Source organism: Vigna umbellata, chromosome 1 (assembly GCF_029865625.1).
Source record: "Vigna umbellata cultivar VRB3 chromosome 1, Vumbellata_1.0, whole genome shotgun sequence".
Classification (NCBI taxonomy): Eukaryota; Viridiplantae; Streptophyta; class Magnoliopsida; order Fabales; family Fabaceae; genus Vigna; species Vigna umbellata.
This window is the reverse complement of record NC_142165.1, coordinates 30,603,380-30,628,755: the sequence shown is the minus strand read 5'-3', so window position 1 is coordinate 30,628,755 and position 25,376 is coordinate 30,603,380. Positions and strand designations below refer to the sequence as shown.

General features: G+C 33.1%; 2 protein-coding genes and 2 pseudogenes across 2 annotated transcripts; 1 reads left to right on the top strand and 3 right to left on the bottom strand.

The window, feature by feature from the left end:
* The first annotated feature begins 9,881 nt into the window (after positions 1–9,881).
* Positions 9,882–13,530, top strand: LOC124841807 (serine/threonine-protein kinase PEPKR2-like). Its single transcript, XM_047318156.2, has 4 exons — positions 9,882–9,979; positions 10,118–10,861; positions 12,098–12,394; positions 12,891–13,530. The coding sequence occupies exons 2-4, from the start codon at positions 10,165–10,167 to the stop codon at positions 13,241–13,243; spliced, it is 1,347 nt and encodes a 448-aa protein (XP_047174112.1). The 5' UTR covers positions 9,882–9,979; positions 10,118–10,164; the 3' UTR covers positions 13,244–13,530.
* A 2,740-nt stretch (positions 13,531–16,270) lies between these two features.
* LOC124841803 (bet1-like protein At4g14600) lies at positions 16,271–20,314 on the bottom strand. The gene is made up of 4 exons (XM_047318147.2): positions 20,022–20,314; positions 19,829–19,946; positions 17,585–17,641; positions 16,271–16,666 (listed from the first exon to the last, which is right to left on the bottom strand). The coding sequence occupies exons 1-4, from the start codon at positions 20,081–20,083 to the stop codon at positions 16,505–16,507; spliced, it is 399 nt and encodes a 132-aa protein (XP_047174103.1). The 5' UTR covers positions 20,084–20,314; the 3' UTR covers positions 16,271–16,504.
* A 702-nt stretch (positions 20,315–21,016) lies between these two features.
* Positions 21,017–21,734, bottom strand: LOC124841801 (histone-lysine N-methyltransferase family member SUVH9 pseudogene; annotated as a pseudogene).
* Positions 21,735–21,799: 65 nt separating this feature from the next.
* On the bottom strand, positions 21,800–23,097 carry LOC148205113 (sufE-like protein 1, chloroplastic/mitochondrial pseudogene; annotated as a pseudogene).
* Between the last annotated feature and the right edge of the window lie 2,279 nt (positions 23,098–25,376).

The window sequence follows — 25,376 nt, the reverse complement described above, 5'->3', positions numbered from 1 at the left end:
ATGAGAATAATAGAACAATATTAAAAAACAATAAAAGGATATGTCATATACGTGTTTTCTTTTCCTAGGAAACAAGGCAAAATAAAATATTGAGTCATAATATTAGTATGGGTGATTCGGTAAATAGAAAGTTTGTATTGGGATTGATGTAATAAGATAATTTTTTTTATATTTTTAAAAATTAGTTTATAAATATATTTGTTTCAAAATAGTGTGATATGTAAATAATTTTAAAATATAAATTAAACTAAACATAAATTTTAAATTAAATTGAAAAATTATCATTAATCCTATTAAATAAAAGGCTATATATTAAAATAATAATATATTAAAATAAATTTCTTTATATAAAATATTTAATTTATTTAATTTATATTATTAATTATTTGAATATTTTTATTTTAATTATTCATTTATTATAACATAATATATTAATAAATAAGTATTAAAATAATTAAAATTATATTATAATTAACATATAAACAAAATATAATTAAGTAAAGGAATATTTTATAATCAATTATCCCACTTTGTAAATTTTCGTATAACATCAAAGAAAGTTTAGCAGTAATTTTTTTTTTCATGTTTTTGCAGGTTTTCATTTTCCAACTTTCTACATGTTACATACGTTTGAATAGTATTTCAATAAGGAATGGTTTTGTTTCATCTTTATAATGAAAATTTTTAGTCTCTTACCTTCATTTAATTATATATGTTTTTGCAATATAAAAAAATGGTTGTCAGCAATACGTAATTACAATAACAATATGTTGCATAAAGGACAAGATGAAATCATTTACATTAGATTCAAATTATGCATAGAAAAGTAATTAGTTTTCTTAATTAGAAAAGCCATATTCTATTAATACAAGTGTTGTTTAAATATTATTTTTATCTTACTATTTTCTTGTTTTTTGAAATTAATTGCATGTCTATTCTTTAAAAAGTTTTTTCAAGCACAAATATTTTTTTCGGGTCTAAGTCACAGTAGGTTTACAAACAAGGATGCGTTTACGAAAGATTAATGTTGTTTTTTCTCAACCTAAACTTAGAGTTTGCATTGAAATGACAAATTAGCTCTACAAGGAGAAGTTTACACAAGTTTTCACAAAAGATAATATTACAGTGTCAAAACTTTGCACAAAAGCTTTGGAAAATAAACAACTTTTACTAGATAGTTTAAAAGTGTGATAGGGGCTAATCAAATTAACACTTTAATAAAACATTTTCATAAAGAGATTAAACTGATTAACACTTTAATAAAACATTTTCATAAAGAGATTAAACTGATTAACACTTTAATAAAACATTTTCATAAAGAGTTTAAACTGGAATAAAACAATCTATGCATATAATAAAAATGCAGACAAAAGTTTAGTTATACTCATTTACTTCGTTACATTTAGTTCTTCAACTATGGAATGTTTTCACCATAATATATTTGCCACAAATATTTTTGTTATTACTTTTTATTTACATGATTAAACTAAGTCACTTTTGGATAAAAATATCAAAATTATTATAAAAAAACTTTTGACGTATGTTATTTTTGAAATTTAATGTCAGAAGAAATTTTGACTTTTTAGTCGAAGATATCAAATTGGTGTTGATATTAAAAATAGACGTCCAAACATGTGAGTCATAAGGAAGTTCAACATCCCTTAACAATGGATATCACAATAAATTGATATCCAATTTGTGTCACTTCTAACAAAAAATGAACAACATTTGACGTCTGTTCGTGCACTAACAGACATCAAATGTTGTCTTCTTTTAGAATAATTTTTTATATTTATAATTTACCCAAACCTGAGAAATAGAAAACACTTTAGAACAGTTAAAAAATTTTCCTACAGATTATATTTCAAAACTAAAATTGTTAAAAAAAATGTAACTAATAACACTAAATCTACCAAAACTAAAACTATTAAAACAAAACTAAAATAAAATAATAAAAAACTTGTTCTAGATAGTTTTCAAGCAAAATACAATTGCTATTGTGGGTCCTAACTCCATTGTTCCAATAGATACATTGTTCACTCCTGTCTTATCTTCTTCATTGTGTCATCTGTTATAGGTAATGGATTCTTGGAGCGCTGCAAAAATAACACAACATCATTATGTGTGCATACTAATGTTTAAAGTTTGATGTGATTTGTAATATATGAAAGGTATATATTATTACATCAATCCAATCATCTCTAATTCTTGCTCCAATGATGGTTTTTATCCAAGACATGACATAATAGTCATATGCATATGCATTTGGCTACTTGTTATACTAAATATGACAAAGAAAATAATCACATATCAAGGTCATAAATTGACATGTGAAAATTAATAACTTTAAGATAAATGAGTTCCAACCTTTGGATATAGTATTTGAATTTGTTGTGTTTTAGGCTTACCACAATTCTAAATTAAATTTGAAACATTTGAAACATAGATTAGTATTAATATAACTAAGTAGGTTATATGAAAAACTGTAACGCATACGTTTGTAACATCGATTTCAACTCAAGTTTCATCTTCCTGAGCAGGAAACAAAACCATACAATTGTTCATTATCTTAGTTGTCAATGGGTCCTACTATGAATTACAAATAGGTCGTCGATTAATTAAGTAAACCTTCACAAAATATTACATTCAGTAGCACATACCCATCAATGTATGACGCAAGATACATCTCTCTTTTTGACTTAGACATCCATGTTTGCAAATAAGTTTGTTTGTGCTCAAGTGTGTTTCCAAGAGGTTAAATGGTTTGAGGTTCAATAAATCCACACATGGAAGTTCAACCTTGGTCACAATGACTATGTCCATATACCTATAATTAACAAGAAAGTAAAAAAATATATTTAAAAGTAACAATTCCTAGATTTAAATATGAAAGACAATGAAAAATATTACATGCATCATAGTTGTATGATTGAAATATTCAACATTATGTCTCTCCCAATTACTTCTAGTGCACATTGAGAGTAATGTACAACAGCACATGACACTAGAGGCCAAATATTCTTAACTCTGACTCTAGCTCTATCAATTCTCTATTCATCCTATTTAATTTCGTCATGAGCTTTCCTAGAGGATCATCATCTACTTCTACCATGTCATCATCTTCATAGATAATAGGTTGACACGTGGCCTACCTCTAAGGACGAAAGAACTGGAATAAATATTTTCAAAGGTATATATCATTTATTTATAAAATGTTACATAAAAATACTAAGAATAACAATATAGTACCTTTGGTGGGCCAAAGTATGACATAATCAATGTTTTAAGCCAAACAATAAATGTGCCTAAGGCCTCCCTCACGAATTGGATTTCTGAAGTTGGCACAAGCACTTGAGCATGGAGATCTCGAATGATGGAGAACCATCTAGAGATCATATAGAAGCTCTAACTAGAGCCATGCCAAGGAGAATTCAAGAGGAAAAAGGATTACAAAGCACATTTCTTTTATGGAAGATTAATTACTAATCCTTCCTTCTCTTCTTTAAATATTTGTATATTCTTGTTTCTCTTCTTTTCAGGGGAAAATAACATCATAGACTCAAAGTGGGTCTTTAAAACTAAATACAAGGCTGATGGATCAATTTAGAGAAGAAAAGAAAGATCAGTTACCAAATATTTTCAACAAACTACAAGTTTGGACTATGATGAGACCTTCAGTCTAGTGATCAAATCCAACACTATAAGAATTTTTCTATCCATTGCAATACATTTAAATTGGGAAGTTAAGCAACTAAACATAAATAATGCATTCTTGAATGGTAGTCTTAAAGAAATTGTGTTTATACATCAACTTAAAGGGTATATAGATTCAACTAAGCTTGATCACATGCAAGTTAAATAAGGAAATCTACAGTCTAAAGCAAGCTCCAAGGGCTTCGTATGGCAGGTTGAAGGACACTATTAAAATGGGGTTTTCAAAGCACCAAAAGTGATTCATCATTGTTTGTCCTTAATGGAACTGACCATATCATACTTCTTCTCATATATGTTGATGACATAATAGTAATAGGGAACAACAACAAGTCCTTGGATACTTTCATTACTCAACTAAACATTGTTTTCTCTCTTAAAGATTTAAGTCCTCTACACTACTTATTGGAAATTTAAGTTTGTTTAACCAAACCTCTCACACATACAAGATTCAACATTTTGAGAGACAAACTTGAGATGACTATGTCACCATTAGTTTGAGAAAAGGAGTTAAAAAAGTTAGATTAGACTTTTCCTTAAATTATCACATGTTTTATGCCATGTCTTAGTGTTTGTCTTATGCCATGTCTTATATTTGTATATTGTAATAATTGTTAGTTTAATTATATGTATATAAGCATAATATGTAATAACAATCCTAAATAAATTACTACTACAATTTTTTTTTTACTTTGCTCCAAATTTGTAAATGGTTTACAGAATTTCTAACTATGTTTTTTCTTCATTAGAGTGCGCTCAGTTAGCCTACATTGGGTCAAGCATTTTCGCAAAATTTACCCAATATAACAAATTGACGTCGAATTACAATTCTAAACGACGTCTAATAATTACATTTATTTACAGAAATGTCATCGGTCATTTTTAACGTTGGTTATTCAATGGTTGGACGTTGAACGTGTGACGTTATACACTATTTTTGCACTAGTGTAACATATTCCTAAGCGTTTAGAAATTTTAATTATAGAAAATGTGCATGACCTTTCATCTTTGCTAAACTGAATGGTTATTTATATATGCCTAGACAATTATGAGTATGAATATGAATGAATGAGATCATTATAATGTTTGCATGATAAACTTGAGAAGGAATGAGTTTCAATTGATGTTGGAAACATTGAATATGAGTGTGTTTGATTGATGAACAACTGAATGATTAAATAATTACATGTGAGAGTTATAGATTTTGTGTTTTCATGTGATGGATATATCTATATGATGAGTATGTGTACTGATTGAGTTCTGAATTATTGATAAGTTGGATGATTTAGGTTGATGCAGATGATTTTTGTATGTTATGGATGTATTGTTGTATCTATAAGCCACAATTGTTTATGGGTTTCCCTAGTAAGGCTCTCGGCTTAAATAGAGTGACTCTAGGAGAAAGCAAAGTAACGATATGATATGGGAAATGAAAGACATAACAACGAAATTAAATTGATGGCAACTATATGGTAACGTATATGAAATTTGATGATGTATGTTGAAATGAATGATTTTAAGTTGTGTGGGTGAATTTGTTTTGGTATTTTCTCTTTTGTTTTTTGGTTAACTCATCCTTGCTTTTTTGTGTTTGTACGATGATCGTATAACTCGTGTTGTTATATGAAAGCAAATGATATTTAAGAGGAATCTAGACATGCGTAGAGATGAGAAATATTCTGGGAAAAATATTTGGGAATTTTCTTAAGGATTACTCGATTTTCAATATTTATAATGTAATAAAAATAGTTTTTATCGAAGAAATTGAAATTTCAAAGTTTGAAAAAGTAAATGAATGTTCTACGAATAAATAAGGACACCTAAATCGAGGTGTTACAAAGGCCATTGTTGTGAATTTTGGTAAGAAGGTTGTGAAACAAGCAAGAACTCAAGTTTGTGTTGAGAAAAAAAAATGAAAAAGAACAGGTGTTATCTCATCTCTTTGTAATAAAATCTTAAAGTGGGGATAAAGATTTATTGCATAATTTCTTTCTATTTAACGAATCTTTCTAAAGGTTCATCACATTTATTAGAAACAAAAGGGAGAGAGAAGATAATGTTCACAGTAGAAAGTGTTGAATCTCTTGTTGAGAGTGACCAAACCATTTGGGTGAGAAACTACTATGTGAATTTCACTCCAAGATTATAGTATAGTTTTGTAACATGTCTCACTAGCTTCCTGCATATCATTTCTTCATAAAAAATAAGCATTTCAGGAAAAGTAAGTAAAATAAATATATGACAAAAGTATCAAATAATGGTGAATTACTCGATAATCCCTTGTGATAATAGAATAATAACCATTTTGTAACGTGATGTTATCAAAGGATTGTGCTGATGAGGACAAAGCACCAATGGCCAGGTGGGGAAATTTTAGCCTAAACCATGAGGCAAACATTACATAAAACAAACTTATTTCCACATCAATAAATCATTTATAAAATCATTTTTATTATTATCTAATTAGATTCTGTTATGTACATTAAGTTTACTGATTTTTATGATGATAACATCTTAAGCGTTATATCAGTACTAATATAACATATAATTCATACAATACTCGAACTAGACCAAATCAGGCTAACACATTTTGCATAATGAGATTGAATTATAAATTATACAATACATATAAAATCAGAATACAAAAATAATTGATATTATCGACAGCTAAAATTTGTCAGTAATACATAAAATTCATTCGTAAATTAAAGTTACTGACAACTTACCGACAATCAAATATCTGTCGATAAAAGTGTTGTTGGTAAATTTTACTAACAAATTTTTTTTAACCATCGGTAATTACTGACGAAAATCTGTAGGTAATATTTTATTTATCGACGGATTTTTTTATCTGTTACCCATCTATAAAAAGAGAATAATTTTGTCCCCTATATTTTTACTTATCGACGAATCTTGTCGTTGGTAAAATTCGTCAGTAATGCATATTTCATTTATCGACAAATTTTTTCGTTGATAACTCATGAGTAAAAAGAGCGGGAATTTTACCACGTATTTTGTTACTTATCAATGAAAAATCTGTCGATAAATGAAATATACATTATGACAAAAAATATGTCGGTAAATCCATCGGTAAAACGTTTTTCTCTCTGTTTACGAGACAGGGTTATTTATTCTCTCTCACACGTCTTCTTCATTATGCGCAAGGTAGCAACTTCCTTCTTCTCCTATAAATTAATAACCAACAGAAATATGCAATGCACTTCATCCCGAAATGCGATGCACCACTACGAGCACCGTCCCCGGTAACCCATTGCAATGCGTCATTGTTTCGCCAGTCATTGTGACACTTCGCACTCATGCGCTGCTAGATTTGAACCTGCATCCAGCATCACATGTTGCTTCGAAGGAGAAGACTTTGCAATCCCCATCACTACAAGGACGCCCACGAACTTAACATGTCTTCCTTGTGAACCACCCATAACAAAGGGAAGAAGGAGTGACACCTTCCCTCTTCGCATTGAGAGCCAGAAAAGACAAGAGAATGAGAGAAGAGGAGGGTCTCGTACTAAATCGAACCTTCAATTGAGAAGAGGAAGACTGCCCCTTGCATGAGTAGGACTCAAAATGTTGGGGTTTTTGGTTCGAGAAAAAAGAACAAGCATCTCCACCTTGATAAAAAAAAAGAAAGAAAAAGAATGAGAACGGGGAAGAAGATGAATCAAGTCATGTTATTTACAGACAAATTTTTCGTCAGCAATTAATGATGGATTATTAATGGATTTTTTCGTCGATAATTACATGATCGACGAGTTTATCCGTCAGTAAAATTCATCAATAAATAAAATATGTATTATTAACAAAAAAATTTTTATTAAAAATTTTGTTGGTCAAGAAAAATTTCAAATCCCTCAATAAATTCTAATAGTAATTCAATTTCACCAACAAATATATTTTTACGATAAAATTTTATCGATAATTTGAAGAATTTTTGTAGTAATCAATTAATTTCAAAACTTTGATAATTAATTTCAAAACTTTGATAATAACCGCTTGCATTGTTTTTTTTCATAAGTTATTTTTTAGAAAGAAAATGATTATCTGACAATAGAAAAGAAAAATGAAGTCAGCTTTACAACTATTACAAGTAAATTATTATTAAAATAATGTAACTGGTGGTTACAAAAATGCATCTAAAATGTAAGACACTAGCTATACTATACCCCGTGAAACACACATAACTAAAATAACGCGTTTATTTGGTGAGATAATTAACTAAAAAGTAAGATATGGTGATTCTAATGCCTCCCACCTCTCCTCTTTAACATCGACATCAGAAATAGCATGCAAACTCTTTATGACATGTGGTTTATTTTGAATTTTATTACATGTGATGGCATCTAACTTATTATAACAGTTTTTTAGACTAATCATAATATGTTTTTTTAAATATAATTTTAATTTTGCTGCTATATTAACCTATTACAATAAGTTTTTCAAAATATGTCATAATATACAAAAGTGTCACTTATTATGGTTCGTGGATTTCATCTATTATAATAATAAAAAAAAATTTCATTAATTGATATTATAAACTTAACTTCTTAATAAATTTTTTTTATAAAAACTAAAATCCAAAACAAGTTATTAAGAGACTAAAAAAATAAACAAATTTTAGAGATAAAAAATATAGTTATATCTTAATAGTTATCTTTACGTATATATTGATTGGTAACTTAACTTATTTGCAGTTATTTACATTAACTAATCACTAACTGATACTAAGGGTTATAAATTAAATTATGACTTATCGTTTTATTCTGGCAGCAAATAGTAAATGTTCATCTTTAATTTCATTTTTGGTTTTTATATTAGAGAGAAAGTTAATTTATTAGCATTAAAAACTAGTATTTTATTTTACGATATGATAATTAGGAAACGGGGCATTAAATTATCTCCATTATGAGATTAATATCTGATTAAGGACTTATTGTTACTTTTAAGGTCTTTGTCGCTTCCTAATGCAGTGAATCAATGCCTTATCAATTAAGTCACACTTATTAAGTTTTCTTATAGACTTTGAATAATCTAATAAAATATTTTATGTATTAACTTTTTTCTGTTTAAAGTGGAAGAAAAACCATATTGATATCTCCACTTTTAATTATTCCATGTAAATAGAAATGCATCAATAATTAAGGTGCGAGTTCTAAGGTAAACAAAATATTAAATCGCAACTCCAATAAAAGAAAAAAAAAAGTACTCAATGGACACAAATAGAGTTTGACTGTGTGAAAAATAAAGTGCATTATCTCTATCTCTAAATAGAAATTAACACACTAACTCAAAGAAAAAAAATAAATTATTAGAAGAATGTTAAAGAAAAAAAAAATTTCTTATTTTCTAAACACTTAAATGGAAGAGATCAGTTTTGGTATTCCTTCAAAATATAAGAAAAAGCTTCCCTATGTAAGAAAGTTGGGAGGCTTATTGTTTCCGTAGATATTTTCGCGTATATCTTAACCGAATCGTAATAAAAACTGAAAAATGCCACATATAAAGATCTTTAAAATATTATTATTTTTCGAATACAATCAGATCAATGTGATAATTGAAGTAATCGTACTCATAATAAAAACAAGATTTTATGCGGAACAAACATTATTTATAAACTAGTACAACTTTTTCTACATTCCAACAAACTTTTATTCATTTTTAAATACTAATTAAAAACTAAATCTAAAAAAATCAATTTGGATTTGAACCATTAAGAAAACGTAACTATAACTTTAATGTAGACGAGGAAACGACTTTTGCCGTTAAGGATGTCATGTGTTAGGAATCAGAATAGGCAAATTCCGACGAACCCAAATTGCATGTCATAGCGACCAATACAACTTCTCATTTCTTAAAACGGGTCTATTGAAGTTGACTGGGCTTGATTTGGGTCATTAAATCAGCAGCAGAGGGCCCAGTTGAACAAGCAGATGGGGCCCATCTGTTAAACCACGTGTCGTCAATCTTTTTCGGTTGGTCTATCAACAAATAAAATAAACTAAAGGGAAACGCCACGTCACGTAACCTCAATCTTGTCCGCATATCCAAGCCCTCACTTGGGCCAACAAAACAATCAACGATCAAAACGAGGCCCTCCTATATTCTTATCGTGGTATGTTTCACGCCAGAATATCCTAGTCTATATATAACCCATCTAAGCAAAATGATAGATCGAGAGTGTCATAGTGAGAAGACTCTTTGACTCGATAACAAACAAGCACCGTCGTGGTTCTCTTTTCTCGCGTGCCGTACGGTAATCCTAACCGAACTCACTCACTGCTTCGCTTCTTCACTCATTTACCCCAATCTCTGATCCCTTAATTTTAGGGTTTCACCCTCGATTTCTGGTTCTCTCACTGCAACTCATCTGATAATCTTTATTTTTCTTCAGATACCAGTGTTTTTTTGACGAGAGACAGGATCGTGTACTATCCGCTAATGCGATCACCGAATGAAATGAAAAAGAAACGAAAAGAAAGCGAGGCCAGTGAGCGGTCGAACTGGCCGGAGGTTTCGAGGTCGCATTACTCGCTGGAGCGTGGTTCGAGGTTTAACAAACGGTGCAGGGAAGACGGCGTGGCCACGGTTCCCACTCGCGGCGCGTCGTCACTTTTGACTGCGGCCCGGGGATTGAAGCGGAAGATAGGGTGCATTGACGATGCCACGCGGATGGGGAGGAGCGTGAGGATCGAGGACGATTACGTGATCGGAGGGAGCACGATCGGGCAGGGGAAGTTTGGGTCGGTGACGATTTGCCGCGCACGTGCGGGGGGCGTGGAGTACGCGTGCAAGACTCTCAGGAAGGGGGAGGAGACGGTGCACCGCGAGGTGGAGATAATGCAGCACGTGTCGGGGCACCCTGGGGTCGTAACTCTTAAAGCGGTGTATGAGGATGCGGAGTGTTGGCACCTTGTGATGGAGCTGTGCTCCGGGGGAAGGTTGGTTGATAAGATGAGGGAGGGGCCGTGTTCGGAACACGTTGCCGCTTGGATACTGAAGGAGGTAATGATGGTGGTTAAGTATTGTCATGATATGGGCGTGGTCCATAGGGATATTAAGCCTGAGAATGTTCTCATTACTGGAACTGGGATGATAAAGCTCGCTGATTTTGGCCTCGCCATCCGAATTTGTGAGGGTAAGTTGATACTTGATATAGATGTTTGGGTGATCGGTTTGGTCATATTAGGTTCATCAAGGCCTTAGGATGGGGCTTTAGTCAATAGGTTGTGATTATGGGTTTGTGATAGTTGACATCGCAGGATAAATGTCGCCGCAACCGTAATTGCGGCTAACGATTGCGAATTTATCGTGATCTTGAAATTATGGGAAATTGCGCAGAGTTGAGGCTGAGACTCTGGTTTTGGTTGCAGATTGGAGTTTTGTGACAAATGTGGTTGTTGCAGATTGCAATTTCTTTCAATTCTTAACTTTTTTGGAAATTGCTAGCATCGACCGCGGCAATTATTGTTGCATTCTTAGTTAGGGGTTTCGTGGTGATTCTTGACATTGTAGTAATTGAATCTTGTGGTCACCTATAATTGAGATGAGGATTGTCTTCTTTATTTACATATTTTGATCATTTCACTATTTCATGTGAGATCTCTGTTTCAAGATTTTTACAAAGTCCTTTGCAACGGCAATCGCAGTAGCATGAGCTGAAATTTTCATCTATTTTCTGCTATATAGGATTGTGATAAAAACCGTAGCTGTGACTGTGACCAAAATTTAAAGTCTTGTGTTTAATTGACTGTCCTTGTTGAAGTAAATTGAAAATAATTAATGTTGTCTTAAACTTGTTTGATAGTGGAAAATTCTACCCTGGTTAGTCTGTTAGTAAAATTTCTAGGCGGGTATGCAAGTATTTTTGACTATGTGATGAAAGTGTGAAGAAATTCTAACTACATTTTTACTGAAACAGTTGCTGATGGTGTTCATTTGACTGGTATTGTTGTTAGTTACAAGAGTAATTGAATTTTGGAATGGATCCTCTCATGTTAAAAAGATGATATTCTTAAGTGTGATGATGTCACCATTGACTGTATAAAATTTTCACTTTATGTTTTAATATTTTATTTACAAAATTTATACATCGCTGGAGAGAAATCATCCCCACAAAGTGTTGCTTCTGTTGCGACACTAAAATCAAATGCAAGAAGTTGTAGAGTCAAACACTAATGATAAATCACATATTTAGTTTGACATTTGGAGTCTCAAATCCACGGACGTGAAAAATTTAAGTTATTTATAGTAATTTTAGTTTGGGTGGGGAAATATAACATGAATTGTAATTTATACAGCGTTTATTGGATTTGTGTTCAAACACACAACGTCATTGATACCTTGCCTAATTGTTTGAAAATTTGTATTGCAGGTCAGAATTTGAAAGGTGTGGCTGGGAGCCCTGCATATGTTGCACCAGAAGTGTTGTTGGGTAGATATTCTGAGAAGGTGGATATATGGAGTTCTGGGGTGCTCCTGCATGCTTTGTTGGTTGGTTTTCTTCCATTTAAAGGCGACTCACAGGATGCAGTTTTTGAGGAAATAAAAAATTTCAAACTAGATTTCCAAACAGGGGTGTGGGAATCGATATCTAAACCTGCTCGAGATCTTGTTGGGAGAATGTTGACTAGGGATGTTTCAGCAAGGATAACAGCCGATGAAGTACTGAGTAAGTTTATGATAGATATATTATTGAGAGCTTGCCTGCTTTATCTTTTTCCCACGACTATGAACATACCAAAGATTTTAGTCAATTTGATCTTTTGTTGTTGTTAATTTAGTCTTGTAATAATTAACATAGATAGTATTTCCTGGTTTTATTGAAACTATGTTTGGCTCTCTGGTAGATTCTTATTAATGAGAGTGGTTTACCTTGTTTTGACAAACTGAGCTGATCCCTTGACATATACATTTTGTAAATGCTTGAGTGGGTCAGTTTTTTTTCTTGTTGGGGATAACAGTGAAAACCTACTACTAGTTTTACATGATTCTGTCGTTTTTATTACATACTTCCCTTGTATGTGGATAAAGTCTCTTTTCCCCAATTGCTTTTACTTTTAATAACAAAAAATTAAAGCTATACTTTTATGGACTCTGATGTATTGGTTCAGTCTTTCGCACTCGTTGTGTGCATGTTAAATTAACACTCGGTGGTTCATTTCCAGGTCATCCATGGATATTGTTCTATACGGCGCAAACATTGAACACGCTGCCCGTTAAATCAAAATTGAAACCCCAAAATGCTGCTACTTGCCACAAGTTTGTTACTGCACCTGAATCTGGGTTTGGAGGAAACAGGATGGATGATTGTTCCCTAAATGGTTCAAGCTCGTTTTCATCCTCTGAAAGTGGCAATTCAGAATATGATGATGACTGTGAGTGGATTGATGCCCTTACCACTGCGGTTTCACATGTGACGATATCCGAAGCTAAGAGGACCAAGCTGTGGGGTCCCACTGGTCCATTTGATTCACAAGGTTCATCTAACTTGAAGACTAACCTCTGTAAAGCATTCTGACCTACTGACAGAATGACACCGACCGCATACACCACAATATCGACTGCTTTAGCTGCGGTTTATAATAAACTTAGCCCAACAAATTCTACAGTTGGCAAAAGTGGATTTCATGCTAACATCCCATATAAGGTTGACCGCTGGGTACCAGTATCTGCCTTATTTTTTAGTGAAAAATCTAGTTACATTAATCTTCTTTTGTTCCTTTGTCCATATAACCTACTTTTGTAACCCCAGTTGTACAGAACTAGTACATATAATGTTAATGTGTGGCTGCATGATTTTACTCTTGCAAGAGAAGGGGTTTTAATCGGATGCAATATGTTATTAATTCTTACTTAGTGAAAACTTCAAAATTGTTTTCTTCAGGAAGATTTAAATCAGAACCTATTATTGAACTGTTTGTATTCCAATAAATTTTACTTAGTACTTTAAATTTTAAGGTGTAGCCTTCATTTTAAAGAATTAAAATTCTAACAGGATAGAATTTCATTGAAGTAATTTAGTGAATACCCTCAAAAAAAAAAAGAATCTGTGGCATGACTTGATAAAGGGACCATTAAAAGTGGTAACATATTCGGACAGTTAGGACCTTGTGCGGAGGTGGAGTTATTACTCCATATTTGGCTGGTTTCTATTTTTCTCTCCATTTCGTTTGACGGGATGCATTAAAGAGGCCCCATAAGCAATACTGAGAAAGATGGAAAGGACTAGGGGAAAACAGGAAAAGCAGTGATATCTTGTTCTCCTCGATGTCAAAAGAAAAAGACAAATTTAACTCAAAGACAATAATTTAGGATTGTGTTTTCTTGACTTAAATAAGTTTCATGTTTTTTATGATTATTTTTATTGAGTATTTAATATACTTTAATTGTTTACTTAATAAATTAAATATATTGATTTAAGCAACTTATGTAAGAATTTAGAAAATAGAACTGAACTGTTGAGTATCTGGAGTGATGCTAATACTCAGAGATGAGGAATAATGCTAATACACAATTCTCTTACAAAAACCTGCAATTGTGCTTACCTTTAAACACAAGAATCTTCCAAGTTAAAACGTTCATTTTTCATAAAGGAAATTCTTACAAAACATTATAGAATATATTCTAAATAACATGTCAAAAGCCATTATTGTTTATTCATATTTATCAAGTTAAGCGTTTAAATTTTTAAAAGAAAATTTTAGTGCTCGATAATGTGCTATATCGAAAGGGTTGCGAAAAGATTTTATTAACACTATTTAACCTCTCCTTCTAGAGTTTTTCAGGTACTTCACCCTACACATAACGATATCATCAATTGAGAACAAAGTGACTTGGGTAATGTACACGACAACATGCTCATCTGAATTGGTGCTACCATCATTTTGATACAAAGTAAGAACCTTCCACTCTTTAGGGAGTGAAATATCCATGATGTTGTCAACAAAGGGGTATCAACGACTTCCTCTTATTGCTAAAAAAATGTTTGTTGTTCCTCCAATTTTGGGGATAGTAGTGTAACCATTTCCCCCTTCAGCTTCATTGACAATGTGAAGACGAAATGCAATCTTTTGCACTGAATCCATGTTATCGAGGATTTCCTTGTCCTTCACCTTGCTGGTTTCCTCTTCAATCTCTACCCTCCTCCTTCACAAAATATATGTTGGCCTACAGTGGGCGCCTATTATTCTTACAGAGCCAAATATACTTTGCAAAGACTTCAACTCCAAGCACTACTAGCTCTAACTTCACACTTTGAGACCGGGATGCCTAGGTACTCATCCTCCTCAAGTCAAATTGGGGTTATGCATACACAAGACACTCCAATGTTCAATTCAACCAAATGTGTTATATAGTAGGAAATGTGGTAATTAATGTACCTCTATAATATGTTATTTATAATATTATTTATGGACTTTTATATGGATGGGCCTAGACTACGTGATCTAATTACATGTAAATCTCGCTTTGACTCTTTCTTCTTAACTTAATAATGATTTATTAATGTTAAAAGTATGGTTGGTATGTCAAATACGTTTGGACCGACTACGTACCAACTCAAGTGACCAAGATATATTTAGATAAATATAATAAATCTCCAATGATTATGCTGTTTTAAAGTAAGATTTAATTCCCAAATATCTTACACGAGATTTAAAAGAGTATATATTTTTAGACTTCATAAGAATTTAAATATAATCATTTTTCAGTTAACATTGCGTGTGCCAATTGTTTCACATATTAACATCTTTCTCTTCTCATAATATAAAAATCATTTGTACCTTCTCACCTTTTACTCTTGTCGTTCTTCTTCCTCCTTCAAATGGTAGGTTTTCAAATGAAAGGCATCAACATCTTTTCCTCGGTTCCATAATGTAATCAAGTACAGTAGCTTGGTTTTAAGTGAAAAAACACGTTAATAAGAACTAGAAGTATTCATTTAACTCACTTCCTTGAGTAAGGATTCGCGAATATTTATTTTCTTGATTTAACTTATTTAATCAAAATATATGAAAGATGGTAGGTTAGAAGAAAAAATTGGTATAGAAGCAAAACGTAGTTTTTTTGAGAGAAACAGTCCAAATGATTTTATTTGAGAAGTATCACAAGACCATAAATACTAATATTTGTTTATAAAAGTAATAAAATAAAAACAAATATAATAAAATTAGATAGAAAAACAACTTGAAAGAATGGAAAAGTTAATTGATGATATATGTTCAAGGTAAACATTCTTTTAAATAGTAATATATTCGGCATCTTGTTACAAGAAATTGATTGAATAGATTCCTACAAAATAGATATTAAAATTGCTGGATATAAAATTTTAATCAACAATTTTATAATTATAAAGATTAAAATTAATTAATGAAGTAAGAGTAACAACAATTTACCGTCTCATTCCATAAAAACTGGTTCTACTGTCGCTTCTCACGGATTTTAATTTCATTAACAAACCAGTAATTTGGGACTTTGGAACTATGATTCCATCAAACATAAATCATGGTTGCAACCTCCATAGGTTCTTAATTTATCACAGCATTCATAGAGAAAAATAACAACGCAAACTATTAATAACTTAAATCATTCATCATTTTTTAAATACAATTACTGCTTTAACTACGTCATATATCCCAGAAACTCATCTCAATGTCAACATTTCAATAGAAAACTCCAAAGGGTTATGGAGCCGTTTCTCTGCACCAAAATACGTAATAATGTGTTTTGATGGATTAAGCCCTTTTAGCTGGATTTTTTAACATGGAAGCTGGTCCGTAACTCACTTTCTGAACATTTTGGACCAAAGGTACACAACAAAGAAACAGACTAACGCGAAAAGAATGACATGAATGATATGGTTTGAACCACTTTGGATGATGCTCTTGTTCAATCTTCTTAAGTTGTTCTTCACTCCCGCTTGAGCCTTTATCATTGTCATTTGCTGCATTGGAAAAGATAAAGCTAAAATATTAACAAGACAGTCGGACATTTTCCTGTTAAAGAGGAGATAAAACACTAATTACTATGAATCAACAAGCAACAAAAGCCAGAAGATTTTCCAGTGAACCCTGTTAAAAACAGTACATGTTCAAAAAACTATGGATGGAAGCATGATGACACAGTTTCCTTTCCTTTAACTTCTAAAGTTCTTCCCATTACAACAAGCTGACCATAGTTTCCTGATTGAAGAACGTTTTCTTTCAGTTAGCATTAAGATTTTAAAATCTAAAGACAAAATTTTAATAAATAATTCATTTTTCCTGCCGGCACCATTAATTTGGTGAATTGTATTAATTTTTCTCTTGCTGCGAACTTAAATTCAGGGGACATAGATTAGTGCCTCAGCATGTGCCACAATCTGGAAGGAGATCCCAACTAATTAAGCAAGTATTATCAACGTAGAATGATAGAACTGGTATTAGTAATATGCTATTAGACATATTAGTAGTATATATATGGCCCTTCCAAACTGCTATCAGAAGGATTCTATATGCTAAAAATTTAGATGCAGATGTTAGGCCTTGTCATGTCATTTAATTTTGTATCACTATTTATTTCATACTTTAGAATTCTGATTTTAAATTGCAATGAATTACCTTATTTTCTTTAACATTGATGGCTTTATTTTTTATTTTTTTTCCACATTTATTTCGTATGGAATGAAGAATATGGAAAGATTAACTTTTAAATTATAAATATAATCAAATAATAAAATTAGCATTGATTTAATGAAATTAACCAGTAAAATTGGGTATATATAGTTCCAAGTGTCACCTCAGAACCAAAACATGCCCTTTGCAACTCACACGTCAGACACTAGTAGAAACAAACTAAGAAAATTATCCAAGAAATTGTGTACCAATTCTTCAAGAAAATTTTTCTGATACTTCACTTCCGTTCCTATCTCCTCAGCAACCTGCACCAGAAATATTGTAGGGTAAGTACAAAGGAAGAAGAAACGGAAAAGAAAAAAATATAGAAGACAGAGTTTTGAAATATGATATAGTTTCATCCAACTAGATCCATAAAAGGAATAATTAGCAGGATATGGTTGAAGTATTCAACGAGTCAATCTGCAATGATAGAACACCGTTAACTTGTAGTTGGAAACTGAACTTAATGTTTTATCATTAGAAACAGCATACATGCATCAATTATAAAATATTCTAGTAAATATTGTTATGTGAATGGGGAGAAAAAGCCAGGAAGAATACACACCACAAGCATATTTACATGGCTCTCTTCATTGACAATTCCTATTGGGGGCCAAGAAGATGCACATTCCTTATCAAGAATTAAGTACCTAAAAAATGCAGATACTATTCCCTATTCCACGATTCATGTCATAAGGTGTAATCTAAAGCCATCACTTGTATAAGTGATAATGACTGCAGAAAATAGTCGAAAACCAATATGTTATTTTAAAGGGCAGCTCTTAATAGGGACTGGGTAGTTTCAGGTCCCCCAACTCTGCCGCACAACTTCCAACACTTCTTCCTTCAAGAGCAAAGACTTGGGTCAATATTGTTAGTGATTAAGAAGGGCATTTTTTCATTTCTTTTACTCACGTGCAAGGTGAGAGTGGTGCATTATGCTTGTGGGAGGCAAAAGAAGCCTGGCCATGCTACCTACCTTGCAATGTGTGGAGAATGACTCTAGTGGCTTTGCACGGACATTACACATTAAACCTACACTTAGTTTGAAAATATTATTTTGGTCCCTCCAAAATTATTAGTGAAGATCCACCATTGGTTATATTATTTAGTGGATAGCATTATGGACAACTAGCACAAGTTGCATTATGGGTCAAAATATATGATATAATTATACATGTATAAAAATTTATGTTGTATGTAAATAAAATAAAATGCATAAAATTGACACAATATTAACCAAAATGTTCAATTAGCCATAGACTTGCTGAAGATGACAAGAGGATACAGGATGCATGCCACAACCACAACACCTACAAAGGCTGCAATAGGCAAACAGAATGGCAATCGTATATCAAGGAAAACTGCAACACAAACGCACCATATAGTGGCTATCTAACAACACCAGGTTGTTTCCACAACTAAGGCTTTAAAAGATGGTCTACGACCGCAATTACATCATAATTTTTTAGGTTTCCCCCACATCAGCTGCATTTATTAGTAATTTTTTGATATTTCAAAGACTGAGGCAAGATTGTGATCGCGACCACAGTTGCATATCAAAACTTAGTTCACAACCTATTATCATTATCATAAAATTCAGAAAAATTAATGTAGCACAGAGAATGATTTTTTTTTTTAAAAAAGGTAATTTTCTCATTTAGAGAATAAAAAAAAAATCCAAGGTATGGAGCTGATGCACGACCAAAGAGCAAGGAAAACTAGTGAAATGGTGACCCCCATGATACAAGAACCACATTTTAGCCAATAGGGGATTACCTACAACTTTACAAAAAACAAAGAATCATAGAATAAGAGAAATCACTATTAGCTGTAGCTCATCGTCCGGTTAATTTATGCTGAAAAAAGGTTGTCCCCTACCCAAAATTTTGCTATTCTTATTTAATCTCAAATCTTGACTTTTAAATATGACCAATCCAGGTGCTCTCTACCAAGTTTTAAACTGCAGTGGTTGTCAAATATTCAATTTTATCAGGACCTGCGATGCTGCAGGAAAATACTGAAAAATGTGACCGATGCAGCTGCAATTGTGACCACCCCAAATACCTCAAACCTTGACATTAAAATTAAAATTGCAGCAACGGACCATTTTTCAAAACCTTGCTCTCTGCTAAGTTTTCATTAGCAAGTAACACCTTCAAGTCTTCAATCAACATCTACTTGTTTAAATAGAAAAGAGTTCAATTTCCCTAAAAAACAATGAATCATATCAAATTCCATTTCTTCAAATGCGTCCAGTCCAGTCCAGTTCAATCCACTCCCTGATTCTGATCGATCAGGTCTAAACGAATTTCTAAATTGTTCAATTGATAGAAAATAAAATGTAACATCTTTTCGAAATTTCACACATGCCCAACAAAATCAAAGAAATAACAGGCACAAAATGAATAAATAAAATAAGAAATTAAAAAATGGTGGGAGATACATACATGTTTCAACCTTCTAACTTGGCGATGAAGACCGGTGATTTCCTCGTCCAAGTCCATGGGATCAATTCGTAATTGGATCTCCTCAGAGGCACCAACCGGTCGAGTGCTAAGCCCATCTCTGCAATATCCATCACATTCAATTAACTACACAGATATGATGAATTCGAAGACACACAAAAGAATATACACATACCTTGATCTGTAAGAGGCGGCGCCGCCGTAGGAAGAACCCACTCTGTGGGAATTGGCGGCCATTGTCGGAAATCAAAAGAAACCCAATTGGGTTGGTGGGTTTTGATTGTTTGAATGTTTAAAGGGGAATGAGTTGCACAGACTGAAAAATTATGTCGAGGAGTTAAGCTGTTGAAGAATTATATAGGGATAAATCTTAGTGGAGAAGAAAATGGAAGGAAGAAGGAAAGAAATAGGATTGTGCCAGGCAACTGGGTTCATCTCTCCTTCCAGAGTAACCCATTCCCACCCATGTTTTTATTTTAAGGTCTTCAGAAAAAAAAATATGATGGTAATTTTGTTTTAAGGTAATTTTCGAAAGTAAAGTTTTTAAAAAATTGATTGAAATCAGAAGATCTTCATCTTTGGTATGCTTTGTTTATTTGAGTAGAATGATTTGAAGGAAAATAAACATATGAATTCAAAAAGAATTGAAAATAAAGTATTATTACTTTTTAAAGAGATTTTGAAAATAATTGAAAGAAAATTTAAAAATAAAATTGATGAAAGTTTTTAATGAATTTGATTGACACGATAAATTAAAAGAAATATTTTAATAGATAGAAAATAAAAAGGTTATAAAATTTTATTAATAATAATAGTAATATAAAATGATATTTATGAATAATATATTTTTGACAAAAAATATTTGAAATAATAAATCGAGAAATTGGTTATTCTATTTCCTATAATGGGATAAATTTTAGTAAAATTTCATCACCATATACTTTAATCATAGAATCAGTTATTCTTAAAGAAAATGTTTAAAAGTCAATTTTGTTTTCAGTTTCGTTGACAAATCTCAATTTAGTCTCTCTTTATAAAAGTGTTTGAAATGAGTCCTCACTTTTAAAATTTAGAGTTAAATTAGTCCCTTCTGTTAAATATAATCAAACGGAGTTAATGGAGTGATGATCTGGCTGATTACGTGTCAAAATATACCGATGTATTGTCTAATTAGAGAAAATATAGGGTTTTATTAAGAACACCCCAAGATGTCTGCAGGGACCTAAACACTTCCAACCTATATTTCAGTCCCTTCTGCTAAACACGATTACGACACAGAGAAGGACAAGAACAAAAAGGGCCACATTCAAAAATCAAAGGCTTCCCTTTCACAAGATGTCCCTACAGAGTGTAAGGAAAATCACCCCCATTTTTCGTAGCACAAAAGCATCCATCACCACAACCATTCACACAGTCACAACCAATAACATTCCCACTCTAATGAAACACAAACTGTGGAAAACTTGTCCTGGCAAGATACTCATAGTTTAGGGGATCTCGATCATTATCTATGTTGTTAAAAAGGCGAACAGGAACATTCTCCTTCTAGCTGGACATATCAGCAGAAAGAAAACGAACAATATTTGATTCCATTTCACCCTTCCTAATATTCCTAGCTTCCTTCAAAGTAGCACTTCCCATCTCAGCCTGCCCCTCAATCCTGGAAAGCCTAAACTTGTAAACCCCAAAACCAGATTTCCCCTTTTGAAACCAGCACTCAGTAATCTTATACACTCCATCATACACATACACCTTACCAAAAGCAGAAACACTCCCCTCATACCTCATCCCACGAATAACCCTCACCCCCACTAGAGCTCATACTTGCAGGAAGATAATCAATGCCAGCCTGCATCTGACCGTGTAACCCAAGCACACACAACTCCATTATGGAAAGGAACAAATCCCCCACCAAAATCACAGGGATCGCCCCAACGATTCGCTTCTCCCGGTTCAGCCACAGTCCACGCCACCGTGAAGCATCTTCACAGGAGCACCACCTTGCGCAAGCCGCGACGCAGAAGCACCCCAATGCCTCCATTCAGCCAAGGACAACACAGAATCCAAACCAACATCACCCTCACCAAGTTCAGAACTTTCTTCACCCTTTGAAGGATTTTCAACAATGTTATCAGAATTCGACTCAGGTGACTTCAATTCAGTGAACTCACCACCCCTTTCAGCTTCCACGTACAACATAAGCACCTTTTTTTGCATCAATTTAAGCATGTTCAAAAATCGGTTGTTCCTCGAGGGGGTCAAGTTCTATGGCAACCCAACTGTGTGACGAAATCCGGTGTGACCCGAATGATTTCACTAACTTGTCAACCCGAGAGGCCCTGAATGAGCAATGCGGCAAGGCCTTTGGTGAGGACAGAGTCACAGTCGGCTTCGTAGATGACATTGCGGTTGGGGTCTAGGTAGGCTCAGACCCAGACCTAGGAGACGCAACCTTGGACCTTGTTGTCGTTGGTTTTGAAGTGGGGCTCAAGGGGTTTGAGGTTTTTGCCATAGAAGAGGAGTTGTTCGTATTTGGACCTTGGGTTCACAAACGGATTGGAAAAGGTGGACGATTTCTTGGAGCTTTGAAGGAAGGTCTTCGATGGGTTGAAGGGAATTGGATGATGATGACGATGATGATGGCGGCAGCGACAACGGTGATGATGATGGAAGTCTCTGGAAGGTGATGGATTTAGAGAAGAGAGTTTTTCTTATAGAAGAAGGGAAAGTTGGGGTTTTGGGGAAGAGGGAGAGAGGGATTGTCTTCTCTGAATCGAGATTCACGCAAAGGCAAGTAAATTTCTGTAATTAAGGAACAAGTCAGGACTCACATATAACACATAACTACTAACAGCTGCCACATCATCACCCCATTAACTTCGTTTGGTTATATTTAACGGAAGGGACTAATTTGACTCAAAATTTTAAAAATGAGGATCCATTTCAAACACTTTTAAAATGAGGGATTAAATTGAAATTTGTCAACGAAACTGGGGACAAAATTGGCTATTAAACCTAAAGAAAATCATTTTCTCTTTCGTTTTCATTCTCATGTTTATGCTTACGACTATGGCAAGCCTACCTGCAAGTTGTATCAACCCAATCAAGACAAAAAAAACATTTCAACCTAAATTCCTTCAAACCTCAAAAATTCAAAAAATAATCAAATTTGTAAATCATCGTTTTCCATAGCTTTCAAATACTTGAAAGCTAACATTTAATTGCGAGTTCGTCACCACGAATTCTCCCATCGCGAATTCTCCTAAAGAGTAAATTGTCACGAAACGAACACAACATTATTATGTTCTTCTGCTTGAGTAAATAAATTAATTCGATCGTGTACAAAGATATAAAACAAATTCAGTACCTCCTTTATTTTTTTAGCCCATTTCGGGTACTTTTTCCATGACTTTCGAAAGCTCACACTTCAGTACCTCCTTTATTGTTACTTTTACCATTGTTTCGTTGATTCCATGTGAAAAGCTGACTAGGATGACCAACTATAGCTCATGGGTTGCTGTTGTCCAGCTATGATTTTAGGGTAAAGTTCATGTCGACCACTTGACCAAATAAGCGAAAGACATTTCATGCCATGATCAAGCATAATTGATGCAGATTGATGCCTCCTTGTGTAGTATTCTCTAGTTCTCTATTGATGTCAAATTGTAGCCTCAATACCATGCTTTTACTACTTGTTATGATGAGTGGAACAAAATCAAGAGAGTATACTTCAATGATCTTCATTGCCTTTATAATGTTATTTCTAATCTTATCATGGTAAAATTGGAGAGTCATGATACACAGATATATCTCGATAAGCTCGATTGCTTATTTGTTGATTTTAAGTCATTTACGTCTTTCATTAATGATGTAGACAAACATGTTGAACAACGGGGCAAGTTTTTTTATGGTCCTTGCACTTATTAGACTTCCTCCTGAGTTTGAATCTATTCGCAATCAAATCTTATATGGCACAATTGTTCCATCTTATAACATTATCACTAAACAATTACTTTCCCTCTCTACTCCTCATAGGTTTCGTCAATCACATGCACCTCCCATTGATTCATTTGCCTTTTACACCCAATCTTCCTATTAAGGTGGATGAAGTGGGAATCATGGTGGATATCACTGTCAACGCCCTTGTTGTAATTTTTGTCAACGGTATAGAATATTGAGGCAAAATGTCATCAAAAAAAATGACAATAGCATAAGACAACTCATATTTCTCAAGTTATTTCTCCAAAACCATCATATGAGATTTCAATTTCTGTTGATGCCTATAATGAGTTCCTCGTGTTAGATATATTACCTTTATCTTGTCTTTATATGTTATCTTTAGTTAGTTTGTTATTATTCCTTATTTATATTTTAGGCATAGCCCATATTTCTACTATTATAAATAATGTACCCTATGTGTGTATTCAACATAAGGGAGATTAATCTCATACATAATTTTTACTATATTCAACATGGTATCTAGAGCCTAAGGTTTTTATGAGAAAATAAAATTTTATCACCTTTGCCACTACACTAGCCGCTGTCGGTGACAATGTCGTCTACCGTTGTTGTCGGCACCGCTACTTCCATTGGAGTTCCAATTTTGTCCGACGACAACATGGTTTTAATCGTCTCGACTAGGCGACCACCATGCAGTCAATGGTTGCGCTAAGAATTTTGTAGTTCTCTATAGTGTCGTTTTCACTATTGTCTACTATCTTCTACCGTTGTCCACTACCATTCCCCGTGACTGGGAGTCTGTTTCTAGGTGCTTTGATGAATAAAGGAGATAATTCTTTTGAAGAGTCAAATCTTCCACCTTCATTGTCTGTCATCGGCGTGCCGTCATTTTCGCCATTCACTGTGAGGGGGAGTTTATTTTTATAAGGTTCAATCTAGTCCCTACAGTCTATCATTGTCTACCACTACATGTCTCATCCATTACTAATGGCAATCTAGTCCTTGTAGTCTATCGTTGTATGTCACTACAAGCCACCATCTATTATTGATGGCAACCTAGTTTGTCTTAGTTTGTCGTTTTAAATCACTATTAGTTGTTGCCCACTACTGATGGTAATCTCCTTTGTCAAAGTCATATTAATTGAAGTTTCGTGGTTGTCCACTGTTGTCCAATATTATTCTCCATAGTTTTTAGGATTTCTCTCTCTTATTCATCCAAGGCTTCTTCTGCTATTATCTCTTCTCACCTCACTTATGTCACTAGTGCATTTGACCCATCATATATGTTTTTTTTCTATAGTGATAAAGATGCCTTTTGTTAGTTTATTTATAGTCATGGTGGCTCTTTAACAATGGCCTATTTATCCATTGAATGTCAACAATGCATTCTTCAACGACAACTTGCAAGAAGAGATTTATATGGAACAACTCCTCAAATTTGTTGCTCATGAGGAGTCTTTCGGGTTCGTATTTCATCTTTTGTGTCATCTTCGTAAATCATTAACAATTTGGGGTCACTCGAATGCAGAAACATATATTTCACTAAGTCTTTATCGATTATATTAGTAAC

Excerpts from the sequence above, each read along its gene's own strand:
- LOC124841803 (XM_047318147.2), bottom strand. The coding sequence starts at position 20,083 with ATGGCCGCCAATTCCCACAGAGTGGGTTCTTCCTACGGCGGCGCCGCC. Across the intron at positions 17,642-19,828 it reads AAGTTAGAAGGTTGAAACAT|GTTGCTGAGGAGATAGGAAC; the intron begins GTATGTATCTCC and ends TTTCTGGTGCAG. Across the intron at positions 16,667-17,584 it reads AAAATTTTCTTGAAGAATTG|CAAATGACAATGATAAAGGC; the intron begins GTACACAATTTC and ends TTTCCAATGCAG.
- LOC124841807 (XM_047318156.2), top strand. The coding sequence starts at position 10,165 with ATGCGATCACCGAATGAAATGAAAAAGAAACGAAAAGAAAGCGAGGCC. Across the intron at positions 10,862-12,097 it reads CGCCATCCGAATTTGTGAGG|GTCAGAATTTGAAAGGTGTG; the intron begins GTAAGTTGATAC and ends TTTGTATTGCAG. Across the intron at positions 12,395-12,890 it reads AACAGCCGATGAAGTACTGA|GTCATCCATGGATATTGTTC; the intron begins GTAAGTTTATGA and ends GTTCATTTCCAG.